The sequence below is a fragment of the Hyperolius riggenbachi genome, chromosome 3 (assembly GCF_040937935.1).
Source record: "Hyperolius riggenbachi isolate aHypRig1 chromosome 3, aHypRig1.pri, whole genome shotgun sequence".
NCBI lineage: Eukaryota > Metazoa > Chordata > Amphibia > Anura > Hyperoliidae > Hyperolius > Hyperolius riggenbachi.
In genome coordinates this window covers 188,875,121-188,892,138 of record NC_090648.1, presented here as the reverse complement: position 1 = coordinate 188,892,138, position 17,018 = coordinate 188,875,121, and the positions used below count along the sequence as shown (strand labels likewise).

At 43.2% G+C, this 17,018-nt stretch overlaps 1 protein-coding gene across 2 annotated transcripts in view; it reads left to right on the top strand.

The window, feature by feature from the left end:
- Nucleotides 1-17,018, top strand: part of LOC137563238 (tropomodulin-2-like) — a 102,481-nt gene that overhangs the window by 31,230 nt on the left and 54,233 nt on the right. The window contains exon 2 of one of the 2 annotated variants that reach the window (XM_068275447.1): nucleotides 6,749-6,908. In XM_068275447.1, coding sequence (XP_068131548.1) covers nucleotides 6,783-6,908 — 126 coding nt within the window. In that variant the 5' untranslated portion in view covers nucleotides 6,749-6,782. The remainder of the gene's footprint in view (nucleotides 1-6,748; nucleotides 6,909-17,018) is intronic. The other variant, XM_068275448.1, reaches the window with a different exon arrangement.

Below are 17,018 nucleotides of genomic sequence, written 5' to 3'. Positions count from 1 at the left end.
AGGCCGGTCAGCTGACCTCAGAGCTGGTAACCATTGGTTGATCACTTCAGGGTGGCGCCAGAGAGCACTGCGCTATATATGGTTACTGCTGGCCACTCTCAAATTGTCTGGCATTGCGATCACTACGTGGAAGCACTCAGACCTTAGTCAGATCCAACAGTGTGTTTGAACCAGGAGGACCTGGGAATTCACACTGAGCCAGATTACATGCTTCAGACTAGTTCCAGGGTGTAGAGACCACGGACCTCACACCCAAGACTAGGGAACTTGTATTATCATTCTGTTATACTTCAGACTAGTTCCAGGGTGTAGAGACCACGGACCTCACACCCAAGACAAGGCATTGTTTGATATTTGTTATGACCTGTTGCTTTCCTGACTATCCCTCTGCTTTCTGATTCGGTACCACGCATATCTGATATCACGTTGCCAAACCCGGCCTGACTTAGATACCGAATCAGCCTTCTGTCTTTGTACTTTATCTGTCTGTGTGTTGCCGACCTGGCTTGCCCGACCTCGAGAGCTATCTCTCTCCACTTAAGAGATAGTCTCCAAGATCAGTCAGTGACATCCACCTTCAGGTGTCACTCACTCTCTGGTCCTTCCTACCTTCAGCCTGACTCCACCCCTTGGAGAGTCTCAGGTTGCTGGAGGGTTTCTGTACCCTCCATAGCAGTATCTTCTGTACTGCTTAGGGTCACCTGTTCATCAGGTGGGTTGCTCAAAGTCATACTGTTACACCAAACACTCACTATATATATATATATATCTATATATCTATATCTAGAGGTGTCCAGAGGTTAGCACTATATCTGTATTATTGGTGATTCTGCAGATCATCCATAATCAGGTATAGATCTGTATTCTTGGTGATACTGCAGATCACCAATAATCAGATTCTCTCTGCGTGCTGACACCGATCGTTACACTTTTATAGATTTTGAGATATTAAAGTATATTAAAGGTCAAACGTTCACTCGGTCTTTGTGAAGTTGTAGGTGGGCTAAGTGAACTTTAGAACTTGACTCTAGAACTTGAATATCTCAAAAACTTTAAAGGATTGAAAGATGATTTTACAGCACAAATGAGCACACACACACCACTACCCACCCATACTAGTTTAATGTCTGTAGGTAGTTATACAGGGGCTTGGTATTGTTTTGGAAAAAATAGGTGCTGTTATCTTTTAAAAAAACGAAAACAGCACAAATCTTAACTTTTGCAGCACAAATGTAGCATTAACAAAACATGATGGAATTTTTATTTGTGCTGACTGTAGGGGGGGCAGCTCCATGGAGCTAGAAAGTTCTCTAACTGACCAGTTTATGTGAACAATCGATGACCATCTTCCAATTATGTATGATTCTGAAAATCTGATTGAATAATTGCACCTGAGGAAAATATTGTACTGTTATGCTGGGCATACACGGTTAGTTTTTGCGCCGGTATCGAGCCAGCGGCTCAATGCCGGAGCGCGGATCGATTCCCACTCGGCCCCGCGGGCGCTGCTAATCAGCCGCTCCTTTCTTCCCATTGTTCTCCCCGCCGGTATCGAGCGCAGTATCGATCCGGCGGGGTATCGGACAGGTTGGATCTAATCAATCGAGCCATCAGTGGCTCGATTGATAATTTTCTGACCGTGTATGCCCAGCATTAAATGGCTACCTGTCATCTCTATTACAATGAATCTTTCACAGACTTATAGAACCCATCAGCATTCATAGGGAGCGAGATGACAGAAAATACACTCACTGGACTTCATAATTCATTTTAATAATGAGGAATTCTTGAATCACTGGCTGACTAACCTGAATAGATGCCACTGAGCAGATAAGCTTGCTGCAGACTGGTTTGCAAATAACGCAGTGCGCTTGAAGGGGGAGTATATTCTCCTTGGGGATTATTACTGTAATTTCCCATGTGCAGCCACAGTGCCAGTAAAGAGCAGCTGCTAGCACACAGACCACTTTATAACATGTATAACCCAATCTTGGAATAAAGTGTTAGCAAACTACAGCTTTATGCAATCTGGATTTATTTCTCATTAGCATAGAGGAATATTTAGTACAGTATCTGTTTGCTGTAAGTGAAGCTTTATTGAAAATATCTGATTGTAATAACAGCCACAGTCATTTATGAATTATTTATTTTCAAGGCTTGTAATAGGCTTATCACTCTTAATCATGGTAGTATCCCTTAGTTAAGCTGCAGTTGTTTTAAGCACAGCGAGCTAAATATAGTTACACGTGTCCTGGAATATATTGCTTTCTGTCTCTTCAGCTAAAAATATAATTTACTCGCTTATCATAATGGGAAACATTGTATCCTTCAGCAGGAGACGTTGCTATGGGGACACTGCTTAAAAGTATCAGCTGCACCAAAATTAATTGAAACATGATACACTTTGTAATATCCTGTTTACTTGTCAGTTTGATTGAAATTCTGTATTCATTTTTTTTGAAACGTATAGCAGAAGTAGTGAGTGCATGAAAGAATACCTATTTAAGTGACATGATTACATTAATTATACTATACATGCAAAGATAGTACTAGTCCTACTAAGAAGGTATCTGAAGTCCCTTTCTGTTTTCTAGTACAGCAACAGTAAAAAAAAACGTTATCTATGCAAAATGGCTTATTGATAGCTTGTCAAATTCAGTTTCAGTTTCCTGAAAAGCAAATAGAAGCTAAAGGGCTGATATATGTCAGGGAGAAGGGAGATGATAAGCTTTTACTGCAGGAAAGTTCAAAGGGTCATGACTTCTGTACTTTTTTTCAGCTTAAAAGGCAGAGTCTGGATTCTAAACTGCAGGTGTGACAGTCTGATGCAATCTTAAAGCGGAACTGAAGAGTGGCTAAAAAAAAGTTTCACTTACCTGGGGCTTCTGCCAGCCTCCTACAGCCGGTCTGTGCCCTCGTCATTTCAATAGTGATCCTCCGTTACCCCGCCGCGGATCACTATTCTTCACGCAGTGGAAGCAGACTTTTCCACGTGTATCCTCATACGCGTTCCCGTAGCCAGCGTCCTGTGCAGGCACAGTATGGGAAAATCTCTATTGCGCCTGCTCAGTACGCTCTTGGCAATAGAAGCCTGAACGAAGATGCATGCGGCCAGGGCCACACAGGCTCAGTGGACACCCACTACGTAAAGTGAAAGTGAGCCGCTGGCGAGGGAACAAAGAATCGTTTGCGGCGTGGGCACAGGTTGGCTGCAGGGGGCTGCAGCCGACACTGTTCAGTTCGGTTTTAAAAATTAAAGCTGCTATAAAACTGAAAATAAAAATAGCTTTTTTTTCTATACTACTAATGTTCATTTTATCATCCATACTACATCCATACTACATATAAGAGCCATTATCTCATAAGTTTATTTTCATTTCAGGTTCACTTTAAGTGATATCAGGCAGGGACGGAGTAGCGAGATTACTCTGCAGTGAAAGACGTTCTAGTGAAGTACAGTCTATAGCCGCACTGTTGTAAAGGAGAAACTATAGGCTTGGCTGCCAACTTAGAATCAGGTCAGCTTTTCCTGTTAGGGCGGCAGCTCTGACTAAAACTTCATCTGGCAAATAATGTATATCTGTAATGTTATAACTTGCTTCAAAGACTTTGGAATGTAAATCTGGGAAAAGGATGAAACGCCTCTAACATTTTATAGTTGGCCATATCCTTTTGGTATGGTTTTCCCTTTACTCAAGCCTGTCACATTTGGCACCAATGCGGAATGAGGTGGATATCTAAATTTATGGTTGTCACCAAATTGAAAAGCAGCCACAAGACATTGTAGAGGTTCTTAAAGGAATATTCCACCTTTAAAAAAATTTGCCAAGCTTAGGCCCGGTTCACATTAGCAGTAAAAAAACCGGTCCGTTCCTGGATCTGAAGAAAATGGATGCGAATGAATCCAATGTTAACCTATGGATCCATTCACGTCCATCCGTTCAAATGGATCCGTGACGTCATTCGTACCTGTCGGCAAGAAGAGGGGAACACTCGTTGCCTGGGGACGTCGCTGTGATCCATCTTCCAGTGTCGTTAAGTGAGCATTCAGCTTAAGCCTCTTGCAGGGCCCTCCCCCTAGTGTTTCCAGCTTGATTATGCAATCTCACTTTTGGAAACCCCTCTTGCGGACTAGAACAGACTCTATCTATTTTTAGCAACGACATTGGACTACCGTTATCAAAGACATTTTGCATGATCTTGATTTTGTTGTGAGCTCCTTGTATGTCCTACTTTGTATGCTAACCCATTGATCTATTGTGCAGCGCTGCGTAATATGTTGGTGCTTTATAAACACCATTAGTAAAAGCAAAGTTCTTCTACTGACACTCCAGTAACTCCCATATTCCTGCATGAGTAATTGGCTGCACAGAGCTGGATGCATTGCATCTCTGGAGGAGTAACCACTACAGCAATCAGCAAGCTAACACACCTATTAGGTATTGTGCAGGCAGCAAGAATTTAAGGTAGTAATCTAAAATAACTTTTTTCATAGTCTTTGTGAGGGCATTGCTTTTTAACAGCTAAAGAGGAATGGTTCTCCACAATTGCATTTTCCATGTGCAATTTTTCCTGCCTAATAGAGTGGAAGAGATCCTTTTCTGTTATAGGCTAGTTAGCATCAACTGAAGAACAGTATATAAACACCATGTGATGGTGACAGACCAGTGAGAGAATGGGAAAAATGTACGGTCTTCTTTCTGTAAAAAGGGAATTGGAAGAGAAAACTTCACAGCAATGAGTCTTGCTATATAATTGCAACTTTATCAATAGACAGTAGCACAGTTTTTATACTATAAACCAGTCACTAAGTTTTAGTTAGGTCTAGAGGGTGGATATCTTGCTGAGAGTAACACCTGGCATCCTTGTTCTACAGTTATCATTGATGTACTGTTGATCTGCACCCAAAGACTCTGTCTGCTGCTCCCATAAAATCTGATATGCTCTTCAGTATCTCCAGGTGTTGCATATTGCTAGATGAGACACTGCTATGGAAGGAGGCGGTGGAAGAGAGGTATCTAATGACTTTGCTCAATTGTCACCTGTGTGTAACTTAACTAATGACTCTATAGCACATTGCTTGTCACTTTCACTATGTAACAGCATGAGCCTCTCTGAACAATAAGGTGTTTTGTTGTTGTTGTAATTTACACTGCTAAGGCAGCCCCACCTGCACATCAGCACTTTTCAGATACATACAGTAGCAAGAAAAAGTATGTGAACCGTTTGCACAAATTGGTCATAAAACGAGCTCTGATCTTCATCTAAGTTACAACAATAGATAATCACAGTCTGCTTAAACTAATATCACAAAAATAATTAAATGTTTCCATGTTTTTTAATGAACACACCATGTAAACATTCATAGTGCAGGTGGAAAAAGTATGTGAATCCTTGGATTTAATAACTGGTTGAACCTTCTTTGGCAGCAATAACTTCAACCAAACGTTTCCTGTACTTGCAGATCAGACATGCACAACGGTCAGGAGTAATTCTTGGCCAGAATTGTTTCAGTTCAGAAATATTCTTGGGATGTCTGGTATAAATTGCTTTCTTGAGGTCGTGCCACAGCATCTCAATCAGGTTGAGGTCGGGACTCTGCCTGGGCCACTCCAGAAGGTGTATTTTCTTCTGTTTAAGCCATTCTGTTGTTGATTTACTTCTATGCTTTGGGTCGTTGTCTGTTGCAACACCCAAATTATGCTGAGCTTCAGCTGGTGGACATATGACCTTAAAGGGATGATCCACGGAGAGATAAAAAAATAAAAATACTAATCCACTTACCTGGGGCTTCCTCCAGCCCGTGGCAGGCAGGACGTGCCCTCGACGCCGCTCCCGGTCTTCTCCGGTTGCTCACCCGACCTGGCCAGGCCGGCTTCCAGGTCGGGCTCTTGTGCGCTCCAACGTGCGTCTCTTGCGGTCGCGCTGACTTCATCGGACGTCCTACGGACTGTCCTATGGCCTGCGCAGTACAGCCTGGAGGACGTCCGGTGACATGAGCGCGACCGCGTGAGACGCACTTTGGAGTGCACAACAGCCCGACCTGGAAGCCGGAGATGTCATTAGTCTAGACTCTAGGGGGATCACATACTGTTTCCACCTGCACTGTGAATGTTTACATGGTGTATTTAATAAAGACATGGAAACATTTCATTATTTGTGTGGCATTGTTTTAAGCAGACTGTGATAGTCTATTGTTGTGACTTAGATTTTTCTTGCTACATGCAGTGTGGGAGGCGAGGCAAATGGCATCTCTGCTCAGGGCTTTGGAGGCCCCAACACTTGTAAGAGTTTGCATTAGTAGATTTAACAGATTCAGCAGTAATTATTGATCATGTTTCTTTTTTTTTGGGGGGGGGGGGGGGGGGGCTTTTGTTCGTTTAAAAAAAAGTCTGGTCTTATGCTGGACAAGGTAATTACCAGCAAGTGACTAAGTTGCTCATCAGCATGAGATGGAAGTTGCACTTCTAGTTGCACCATTACTGTTGCTGAATGGAATTTGGCTTGTGTCATTTCTAGCACAGCTATGATTGTCATCCTTTATTAACTGTAATTTGTAGTTCAATTGACAGCTATAATGATTATGCGTTTCAGATGGCCTTTCCAGCAGTCCAGTAAATCAGAAGTAAGCAGTGATCTCAGAGGGTTTCTTTCAACAACTGCTCTGCAGTCTTCCCACATACAAGATGATTGACATACACAAGAGAATGTCTCTTACCTTTCTTTGTGTTTTATCTTTATTTTCCAGTAGAAAGAAGCAACCCCTCCAGGAGCTGTGAGCCATGTCTCTCCCATTCCGAAAGGACTTTGACAAGTACAAGAATATAAATGAGGATGAAATTCTTAATAAACTGTCAGTAGATGAATTGAAACAGCTGGAGAATGTCCTGGAGGAACTTGACCCTGAGGTATATAGGATGCAGTGCAGCTCACAAAAGTGGGTCATTTCCACCTTGTTTAAGAATTAGATATAAATTGATTCATTACAGTAGTGCATTGTAGAAGAGGAAACGTGCACAGCAAGAGGGAAAGTTATGTCACAATAAAAGCAAAAATGTAGTTGGGTAGTAAATAAAGTGGGTCAGAATAGAGCAGGGTTATAGTAATGACACGGTTTATCGTCCTTTACTGTTTTGTAAAAGTTGTTCAAGGTTGTTGAAATACTCTTAAACTTCAATTTCTGTGATTAGACAGTTGCAGGGCAGTTAGGAACAATAGACAACACAATGACCTTCTAACCAGGGTGGATATGCATGCAGAGTGCTTACTGGTTGTAGGGATCAGGTTTCAATCCCTCAGATGACAGCTCGGCAGCAGAGATGTGTACAGAAGCATCTGTTTGCATGGGAAAGTGATGAGGAATGATGGTGTAGCACAAAATGGGGTGGCTTGTGGTGTAAAGGTAAAAACAGGAACAGTATACTAAGGGCACTGGCGAACAGAGAGGGCTATTCCGGGTGTCTGGAACACCCCCCCCCCCCCTGCACTGAGCTGTGTATTCAGCCAGGGAAGCCCGCATAATATAAACGGCCTCATTCTCCCTCCCTTCTTACTTCTGGTGCCTCCCTCCAGCTAATAGAATGAGAGAGGCAGCCGAGCTTCCCCCACAAGGAGATGCAGCCTGCAGTGAGAGAATGTTGATTCTGGAGTCCCCAGCTCTCCACAGCACAGAAGTGTCAGACATGATGCAATTAGAGGGCAGGCGAGCTGGTAAATATGCACAGCATGATGCAGAGCTTGCCTGGAGGGTCCGTGGGCAAACATCTGTCTGGTGTGAGGAAACGCGGAAAGCCGCCGCGTGTGCCAAGAGCTAGGCGGCTGACTCCGCGTCCTACGCGGCGGTTTGCACGCGTCTGGTTGTATGGTGGATCGCGGAAAAGCCGCCGCATGTCCTGACAGCAAAGCGGCTGTTTGCATGCCGCAGCATGTGCTTGGTGTGGCTGGGTCTGTTTGTGCACCTAGGCAGATGGAGAGCTATGCGTGCGCGGGCCTGAATGCAGGACCTTTATACCAGCAGGGGAAGTGTCAGCTGATCAGGAAGGTCAGCTGATTCCTGCAGGACTCATGATTGGCTGAGTGGTTCGGGCAGGGTGGCAGTGTCCAGCAACTATATATTCTGCTGCTTGGTCAGTTGCTGGTTACCTGTCGTTGCGATCACAATGTGGGAGCCCGCAGACCCTTAGTCAGATCCTTAAGTGTGCCGGGACCAGCTGGAGCTGTAATCCTACACTTAGCTAGATTCTGTTGATAGCTTAAAGTACTAGTTTGATTGTGATTATCTGTTATGACTTTCTGCCTGTCTGACTACTCTCCTGATATCTGATTCTGCACTTTGCCTTTCTGATACTCCGTTGCCAACCTCCGCTAGCCCCTGACTCTGCCTCTGTCTTCTGATGCTGTACTTTGTTTGTGAGTTGCCGACCTGGCCTTCCCGACCCTGAGAACTATTTCTATCGCTAGGAGATAGTTCATGCCTTGTATGTGCTGGGCACCTGCTTCACAGGGCCAGCTCTGTATGTGCTGGGCACCTGCTTCACAGGGCCAGCTCTGTATGTGCTGGGCACCTGCTTCACAGGGCCAGCTCTGTATGTGCTGGGCACCTGCTTCACAGGGCCAGCTCTGTATGTGCTGGGCACCTGCTTCACAGGGCCAGCTCTGTATGTGCTGGGCACCTGCTTCACAGGGCCAGCTCTGTATGTGCTGGGCACCTGCTTCACAGGGCCAGCTCTGTATGTGCTGGGCACCTGCTTCACAGGGCCAGCTCTGTATGTGCTGGGCACCTGCTCCACAGGGCCAGCTCTGTATTCGCTGGGCACCTGCTCCCCAGGGCCTTCCCGACCCTGAGAACTATCTCTATCACTAGGCGATAGTTCATGCCTTGTATGTGCTGGGCACCGGCTCCACTGGGCCAGCTCTGTATTTGCTGGGCACCTGCTCCCCAGGGCCAGCTCTGTATTTGCTGGGCACCTGCCCCATAGGGCCAGCTCTGTATTTGTTGGGCACCTGCTCCACAGGGCCAGTTCTGTATTTGCTGCCTCAGGGCCCATCCTGTATTCATTGGGAACTCGCTCCTCAGGTTCCCCAAGCTTGTTACTATTCTTCTGTATTCTGATCTTGTACCTTGTCATTCTGATACCCTGTTGCCGAACCTCGGCTCGCTCTTAGACTCTGCATCTGATTCCTAATTCTGTACCCCGATATTTCTGATACCCTGTTGCCGAACCCTGCTTGTTTATTATACTCCGCCTCTGCTTTCCTAATCTGTACTGTATCTGTCCGTGTGTTGCGACCTGGCTTGCCCGACTTCGAGAACTGACCTTACTGTTAGAGGCAGTTCCCAGATCTGTTAGTGACACTCTCTCGTAGGTGTCACTCACGTTCTGTCCTTCCTACGCTCCGCCTGACTCCTCCCCCGGGAGAGTCCAGGCCTTCGGAAGGAATCTGTATTGCTGCAGTACTTCATACTGTACGGCACTTGTTTCTGAGGCTTAGTCCTCACGGTATTACTGTTGCACCAAGCACTCACACTACTCAGGTGTTCAGAGGTTAGCGTTATATCGGATTATCGGTGATACTGCAGATCATCAATAATCGGATATATATCTGTATTCCCAGTGATACTGCAGATCACCGAGAATCAGACCCTCTCTGCTACACCGATCGTGACATCTGGTCTCTCCCTATTGTTATAATGACAGCATGTGTGGATAAGGTGTTAAACAAGTTGAAAAGTTTTTGACAGTCCCTAGACTCCAGGAGGGCTTTTTTCTGACTAGTGTGAGAGACTGGCAGGGACAGGAGTCCGATTACAGGCAAGTAGCCAGTCTGATGTGGGACTGCAATACAGATAAGTTCTCTGCTCCATCTCAGGCTATTCTCAATTTCTCCACTCCTCTCTCTGGGCTAGTGCAACGCCAAAATGACAATAGCAATCGCTAGCAATTTGTGAGTGCGATTTTGTGAAGCGCTTTTCAGAGCGATTTTTGAATGAATCGCTCAAAAACACGCTACATGCAGTATACCTGCGATTTTGAAAAAGTCACAACGCTGCTGTGGGAACACCCTCATAGGGTAACATTAGCCAAGCGCTTTTCAAATCACTGTTGATTTGAAAAACGCTCAGAAGCCCTCTTGGTGTGCACCAGCTTCCTTCATTCAACTTTGTTTCCCTCTTCCACTAGAGCTGGCTGTGTCTTCTTGTCATACAGGAAAGCTAAATAAAAATGCAATCCTGGTGAGGGAAAATATTATTATTTAGTATTTATATAGCGCCACCATCTTCCGCAGATGCATATATCTCTGCATCATATGGGTATCGCTTGCGCTATGTGACACTATGAGGCATATTCCACTGAATTGTCCAAACTAAGTATATCTCCCGTTCCTCTCTCGGGGAGTTGTTCCAGTGCTGTACCCTGTTCAAATTTGCTGCTACCAGAAGCCCTCAGAAACACTCGTGTCCTTGAGTACTTCCAAAGATAGGCAGCTCCGTAATACGCCAGCGCACTTTTGTGCATGGGCAGTATGGAGCCACCTGTATTCGGAAGCACTTGGGGACATAAGTGCTTCTGGACCTTTCAGGAACCCCCCCCCCCCCTTAAAAATCCTGCGTTTGCCCCTGAACGGGTCACTGTTTTTTAAGATCTGGCATTCTGGATCTTTAAATGAGCTTCGGGAACACTGGTACAGCTGCTGTCATAGCTATTGTAATATACAAAGCAAAGCATTCGGACGGTGACATTTCCATAGCTGGGCCACAGACCATAATTAAAATTGGAAAAGACATGTGTGCCACCTAGCATTGCTATATGGATGGGAGCTTGGTCCCCTGGACTTAAATTGGAACTAAACTCAGAATTTCATCCCTGCTGTAAAGGATTAACCACATCATGATAACCTTTATGGGAAAAACAAAAGACTTTCTTCATTACAATTTATGGAAATCCTAAATATACTGAAGTTTAGAATTTGGTTTCCCTTTGCAGAGAACACTGAAGGGGTTATGCCTACGTGGGGAGAGCCACAGTGATGCTCCTGCAGTCTATTCATAGCTGCTGATAATAACTAGACATTTTAATCTGGATAGCCAAAAACAGCAATACAGAGCAGTGGATTTGTTCAGTAACTATATGTGGAATAAAATTGCGTGCTGTGCAAGGGTTCAGTCCCACTTTACAGTACTCCTGTACTGAAAATGTTAGACCTGTTAAAAAAACACACAGCACATCTGACCTACTCCTGGTACCCTTTGCTGTCTTTTCTGCCCTGTTAGCTCTCCCGTTCTGCCATTGTGTCTTTTCATATCTGCCGGTATCTTCACCGCTATGGTACTGTACCCGGAAGTAACCCAAAAGTACAAAGCTAGGTCTAAAGTTTAGGGGTTACAGTTGTCAGGGGCGTTCCTAAGGAGAACAACTGCCATATCCTCCCATATATTTGATGCTCTAGTCAGTCAAAGATTTCAGCTGACTAGAGCGGGGGGAACGGGGCACTGGACTGAAAGGATGGTGCTGTGGCATGTGTCACAGCACCATTGACAAAACGGTACCTATATTAATCAACCCCCCCTCTCAGTTCAGAGGTACTTTAAGTGCTGCAATGCGTTTCTGTAATGATCGCTGCTGCAGCAGCTATTACTGGAAGTAGTAGTGCTGCAGCTCAGGCAGTTCTGATCTATTTCCATGCAAGCTGCATAGCTTTGTCTGTCTTTCCCTGCTGTCAGCTTGTGACTGATTATCATTCACCTGTGTGGGAATCTGCATGTCTGCTCCCATTGGATGACCTCAGTATAAAGATCTGCTTCCTGCAGGGTTTCCTTGGGTTTTCATAGCTTCAGCTTAAGCCTGCCTTGCTGTCGCTTTAGCCCCCGATCGTGTTTCTTGTTATAAAGATACTTTGTTGGTCTTTGCATCATATATTGGTTCATTGCCAATATATATGCATACCAGCACGTTTATTATTTTCCTTGTATTTGTGTTACGTTGATACATCAGTGTTGCTGATATATACGTACACGAACTGTTTATTTCCTGTGTTCAGTTAGTCAGTTTTCCAGCACGTTTTGGTAGTTTGCGCGTACCGTGAACACCCGTGCTGAGCTAGTTATCCTGTTCCTGGTCCTGTTTGTGGATTGCGTTCATCTCTGCGAAGAGATAACGAATCCTTCTGAATCCTGTTCTGTTCCTGTTTGTGGATTGCGTTCATCTCTGCGAAGAGATAACGAATCCTTCTGAATCCTGTTCTGTTACTGTTTGTGGATTGCGTTCATCTCTGCGAAGAGATAACGAAACCTTCTGAATCCTGTTCTGTTACCGTTTGTGGATTGCGTTCATCTCTGCGAAGAGATAGCGAATCCTTCTGAGTCCTGTTCCCTGTGTTACTCCATTCCTAGTCAGCGTTCCTGCTTATGTCATATATCGGTTCATTGCCGATATATACATATGTTAGTCAGACGTTACAAATAGTTTCATTGATAGCTGTAATTGTAATACGCTAGGAAAACATACTTATTGTATATTTATCTGTGTTACGTTCATCTATCTTAATCCTGCTATTTTCTGACTATCCTGTCCTGTCTTTGTGAGGCACGCCATTGCCGCATCGCATTGGCTGCCTCATTCCAGTCTGTCTGGTTTTGGACGCTTGCTGTCGCTAAGTAGCCGCCAGCTAGCAAGCGTTCATTCTGTCTACCTGTCCTGATCTCCTCAGTTCTGGTTTATGCGCTCAGCGCTACTTTGCGCTGAGACGTTATCACGAAAGCATTGTTTGTGGCTGTCAGATCTGCACCGGCTCTGTGCGCCACAATCTCCTATTGGAGTCAGTCCTCCCCTCCACTATACTAGGGATAGCCTGTTTCCTGGTGCTAGTGTGTGTACCTCCTCCACGCCAGCTCATGCGTTGCATGCTGACTGTGGAGAATACACCACCAAGCCTCACAGTTTCTAGCTCTGTGGATGGTGACAGCTCCTGGGAGGGGAGGAGGCCACACAACCTATGGGAAATAGCATCAGGGAGGGGGCGACTAGCAGGATAGTGTTGAGTTTGTCAGCAACAACCTTGCTGTGGGTTTTTATGTATTTTAGTTTCAGATGGCCATTTATGGGATCTTGATTATAGGTTGTTATGGCTTGTGCTTGGATCAGGGGGCTGTCTGGCAGATGCACACTGTTTGGTTATGGTCTGTGACATATTCGCTTACATTTTCCTATTGGTGGTTTATAGAAATATACTCTGTTGGCATAACTGTTTGTCTTACAGCATGTGTTATATAGTCCATAACTCCATCTCTGTACATTGACTACACATGTGTAATTAAATAACCTTTGTAATGCTTAGTTTATCCCCTCTCTAAACACAGGCTCATTATCTGATTGACAAGTTGATTGGCACACACTCCACAAGATGTTAATGATTCAGGCCTGCTTTGAACTAATTAATACCAGTCATGTTTTCTACAAGATCCTAATTACATGGCTTTCATTTTACATTCCTTTGGCTGTTTCCTCCAACTCTCCCGCATGCTGGCAGCAATACTTCCCTCAGAAGCCAATAACAACACTGAATAAAACCCTTTACTGACTGCAAAGTCACCTTTACTGGGAACAAATGACTCTTGTTGGGATTAAACATATGTTGGGTTTAAAGGGAGGGAAGTGTGCAAAATTTTCCACTCCGTCAGGTAAATCAGTAACTTTGTTTTTGTCATAATGCACTTGGAGCAGAAAGAGAAATTGAGTTGGGGTTTTCTTTGCCCGACTGAGAATTAGGTTTTGCTAAAGGTTTGTACAGCTGTCATCAAAGTACATTTCCTAAAGGGCTAATCTCTTAATTAGTGCAGCACTACAAGTGTACTATGAGATTAGCCATTGCAGAAGCAGACAATTCCAAGCAGCCAAGAGCTTATACCTGTATTTTTGGTGAATCTGAAGTTAGATTACTGTAGTCTGTTCAAAGCAATTTTTTTTTTTTTGCATTGCATGTCCGCACTTGTTGCAATAAATATAGATTAAATAGCAGGCGGCTTTTTTTTTCTGGCTGCTGCTGCAGGTCTTCTCTGCCAACGGAGTGAGAGTTGTTTTTCCAGCACAGAGCAGATCACCAGACCCTGCCAGTTTTTTTCCTTTGCTGTTAACTCTTTGTGGCCAGCAATACAGCTACACTTTCTTCCTGCTCAGTGTGTAATAAAGCATTTAAATTCTCTCTTCCCCAGTGTATTTACAACTACCTTATGCAACTCTAACCATTTTGCCTGCCTACAATAAAACGTTTTCTTGCTGCTGTTTCAGGTAACCCTTTTGTAAAGATACTGGGGAGGACATGGGAAGGATTTATTTGTTTTTATTTTTTTTTACACATTGAGCAGTAACAATAATTATTGGAACAGTAGTGCTGCAGTGCTGGCCACAAAGAGTTAATATCTTAGCAGAGCGGGGAGGTAGCCAAGGCCAGGAAATCTGTGCACACAGAGAGAAATGTGTTTCTGCTCGCTCCCAAGTCTTCCCAGACTATCTCATGTGGGTGATGATGGGATGGGGAAGGATTGTGGACTACTAGCCAGTAGGTAGTGGAACTAGGAGTCAGCCTGCCAAGTATTTTAAATATATTTATTACATTATGTTCATTTTTAGTTATAACATTTTTCTATAATCTTTGAATGTACTCTTTTTACTTTTTTAAATAAATTATATAAAATCATTTAAAGGATACCTGAAGTGACATTTGACATGATGAGATAGACATGGGTATGTACAGTGCCTAGCACACAAATAACTAGGCTGTGTTCCTTTTTTTCTTTCTCTGCCTGAAAGAGTTAAATATCAGGTATGTAAGTGGATGACTCAGTCCTGGTTCAGACAGGAAGTGACTACAGTGTGACCCTCACTGATGAGAAATTCCCCTTATTATCTCTTTCATGCTCTCAGAAGCCATTTTCTGCTAGGAAAGTGTTTTATAGTTGGAATTTAATTTCTTATCAGTGAGGGTCACATTGTAGTCACTTCCTGTCTGAGTCAGGACTAAGTCACCCACTTACATACCTGATATTTAACTCTTTCAGACAGAGAAAGAAAAAAAGGAACAAAGCATAGTTATTTGTGTGCTAGGCACTGTACAAACACATGTCTATCTCATCATGTCACATGTCACTTCGGGTATCCTTTAAGGCTACGCTTCCTGTTCTTGAGTATACATAAAAAAAATCTATAACCCCACATCTGAGAGCGTTACCATATAGAGATGATATTGTTGCCTAGAAATTAGGGGTTTTTTTGTATAACTTTTTCCTACTCGCTTTAACTTGTGTTCAAAGCAAACCTGAACTAAAATAAATGTATGAGATCATTAATTGTATGTGTAGTTCTAATAATAAATAGCTCATATTTTTATTTTTGTTTAAAGGCTGCATTTTTAATAATTGCTAAACAACAGCCATGACAGTCTGATGTAAAATGTGCTTCATTCAGCTGCAAAACAAACAGATATAATGACCCTTTGAATTTTGAACTCTAGCTCTAAAATTTTATCAGCAGTGTTTTCTCAATGGACTTTGGTCTTTAGGACATTGGGCTATATTTGACAAGTTGTTTTGATTGCCTCATTTGAATAGATAACAACACTAGTTTTTTTTAACACTTGCCGCACATCAAGACAGAAAGGAACTTCTGATAATTTCTTAGTAGGACAGATACTACATGTATTATGTAACATGTCATTTCAGATGCACTGTAAATTGGCAAGCTATAAACAGTAAATGTGACAAGGCCACCTGAGGTTCAAATGGGTAGATGCACCTTGATGGAGAAAATGTTGACTACCTGCGCCACTTCTATGGCCACTTTAAATCTAATGGGAATTTTTTTCTTCAGCAGGGTGCTTTCATACTTAGCCTTTATAGCATACTCAACTTTACTTAACCAGTTCACCCCCAAGGGTTTTTATTCTAACGGACCAGAGCAATTTTCAGTTGTCAGTGCTCCTCCCTTTTATTCCCTAATAACTTTATTACTACTTATCATAAGAAAATGATCTATACCTCGTTTTTTTCGCCACCAATTAGGCTTTCTGTGTATAGTATATTTTGCTAAGAATTTTTTTATTCTAAATGCGTTTTAATGAGAAAAACAGAAAAAAAAAAGAAAAAAAATCATTATTTCTCAGTTTTCAGCCATTATAGTTTTAAAATTAAACATTCTCCTCTGGATAAAACAAACAGGTTTTTTTGCCCAGTTGTCCCGATTATTAAACCGTTTCATTTATGTCCCTATCACAATGTATGGCGACAGTATATTATTTTGAAATATAAGTGTTATTTTTCTGTTTTTTTGTTTTGTTCTGGCCATAATTACAAGCCCCTATGTAATAAATTAAAATTAATTTCCCCCCATAAAATATAGATTAAAAAAAGCTGAGTCCCTAAGGCAACTATTTTTTTTATTTTTTTAAGCTGATTTTTTTTTACAAGTGTTTTTTTTTGGGGGGGGGGGGGGGGGAGGGTTGGAAGTGTAATTTTATTAATGATGTGTATGTACTTGAAAATGTATGTATTTTGTAGGTGTAATATACTTTTTGGCCACAAGATGGCGCTAGTGAACACTCGTTATAGGAAGTGTTAACTTTTTTTTTTTTACATTTTAATTGTTACATTTCCTGTTTTTGTGAATGGACGTAGCCGCTGTTCGCGGTCACGTCCATTCACTCCAGGCACTGCGATTGGGTAGAGGACCGTTCGGTCTTCTTCCCCAATCACCCAGCACGGGATCCCGACGGAAACAGCGGCGCGCACACGGCGGTAGCAGCGGCGGGAACGCGCGACATATTAAAACGTCATGTTGCCGTTAATAGCGGTAAGCATGACGTTTTAATACGTTATGATGTCAATAAATGGTTGTCAAGGATTTAAAGGGGAACTGAAATAAGAGGTATACGGAGGCTGCCATATTTATTTCCTTTTAATCAATACCAGTTGCCTGGCAGCCCTGCTGGTCTATTTCTCTGCAGTAGTATCTGAATAACCCCAGAAA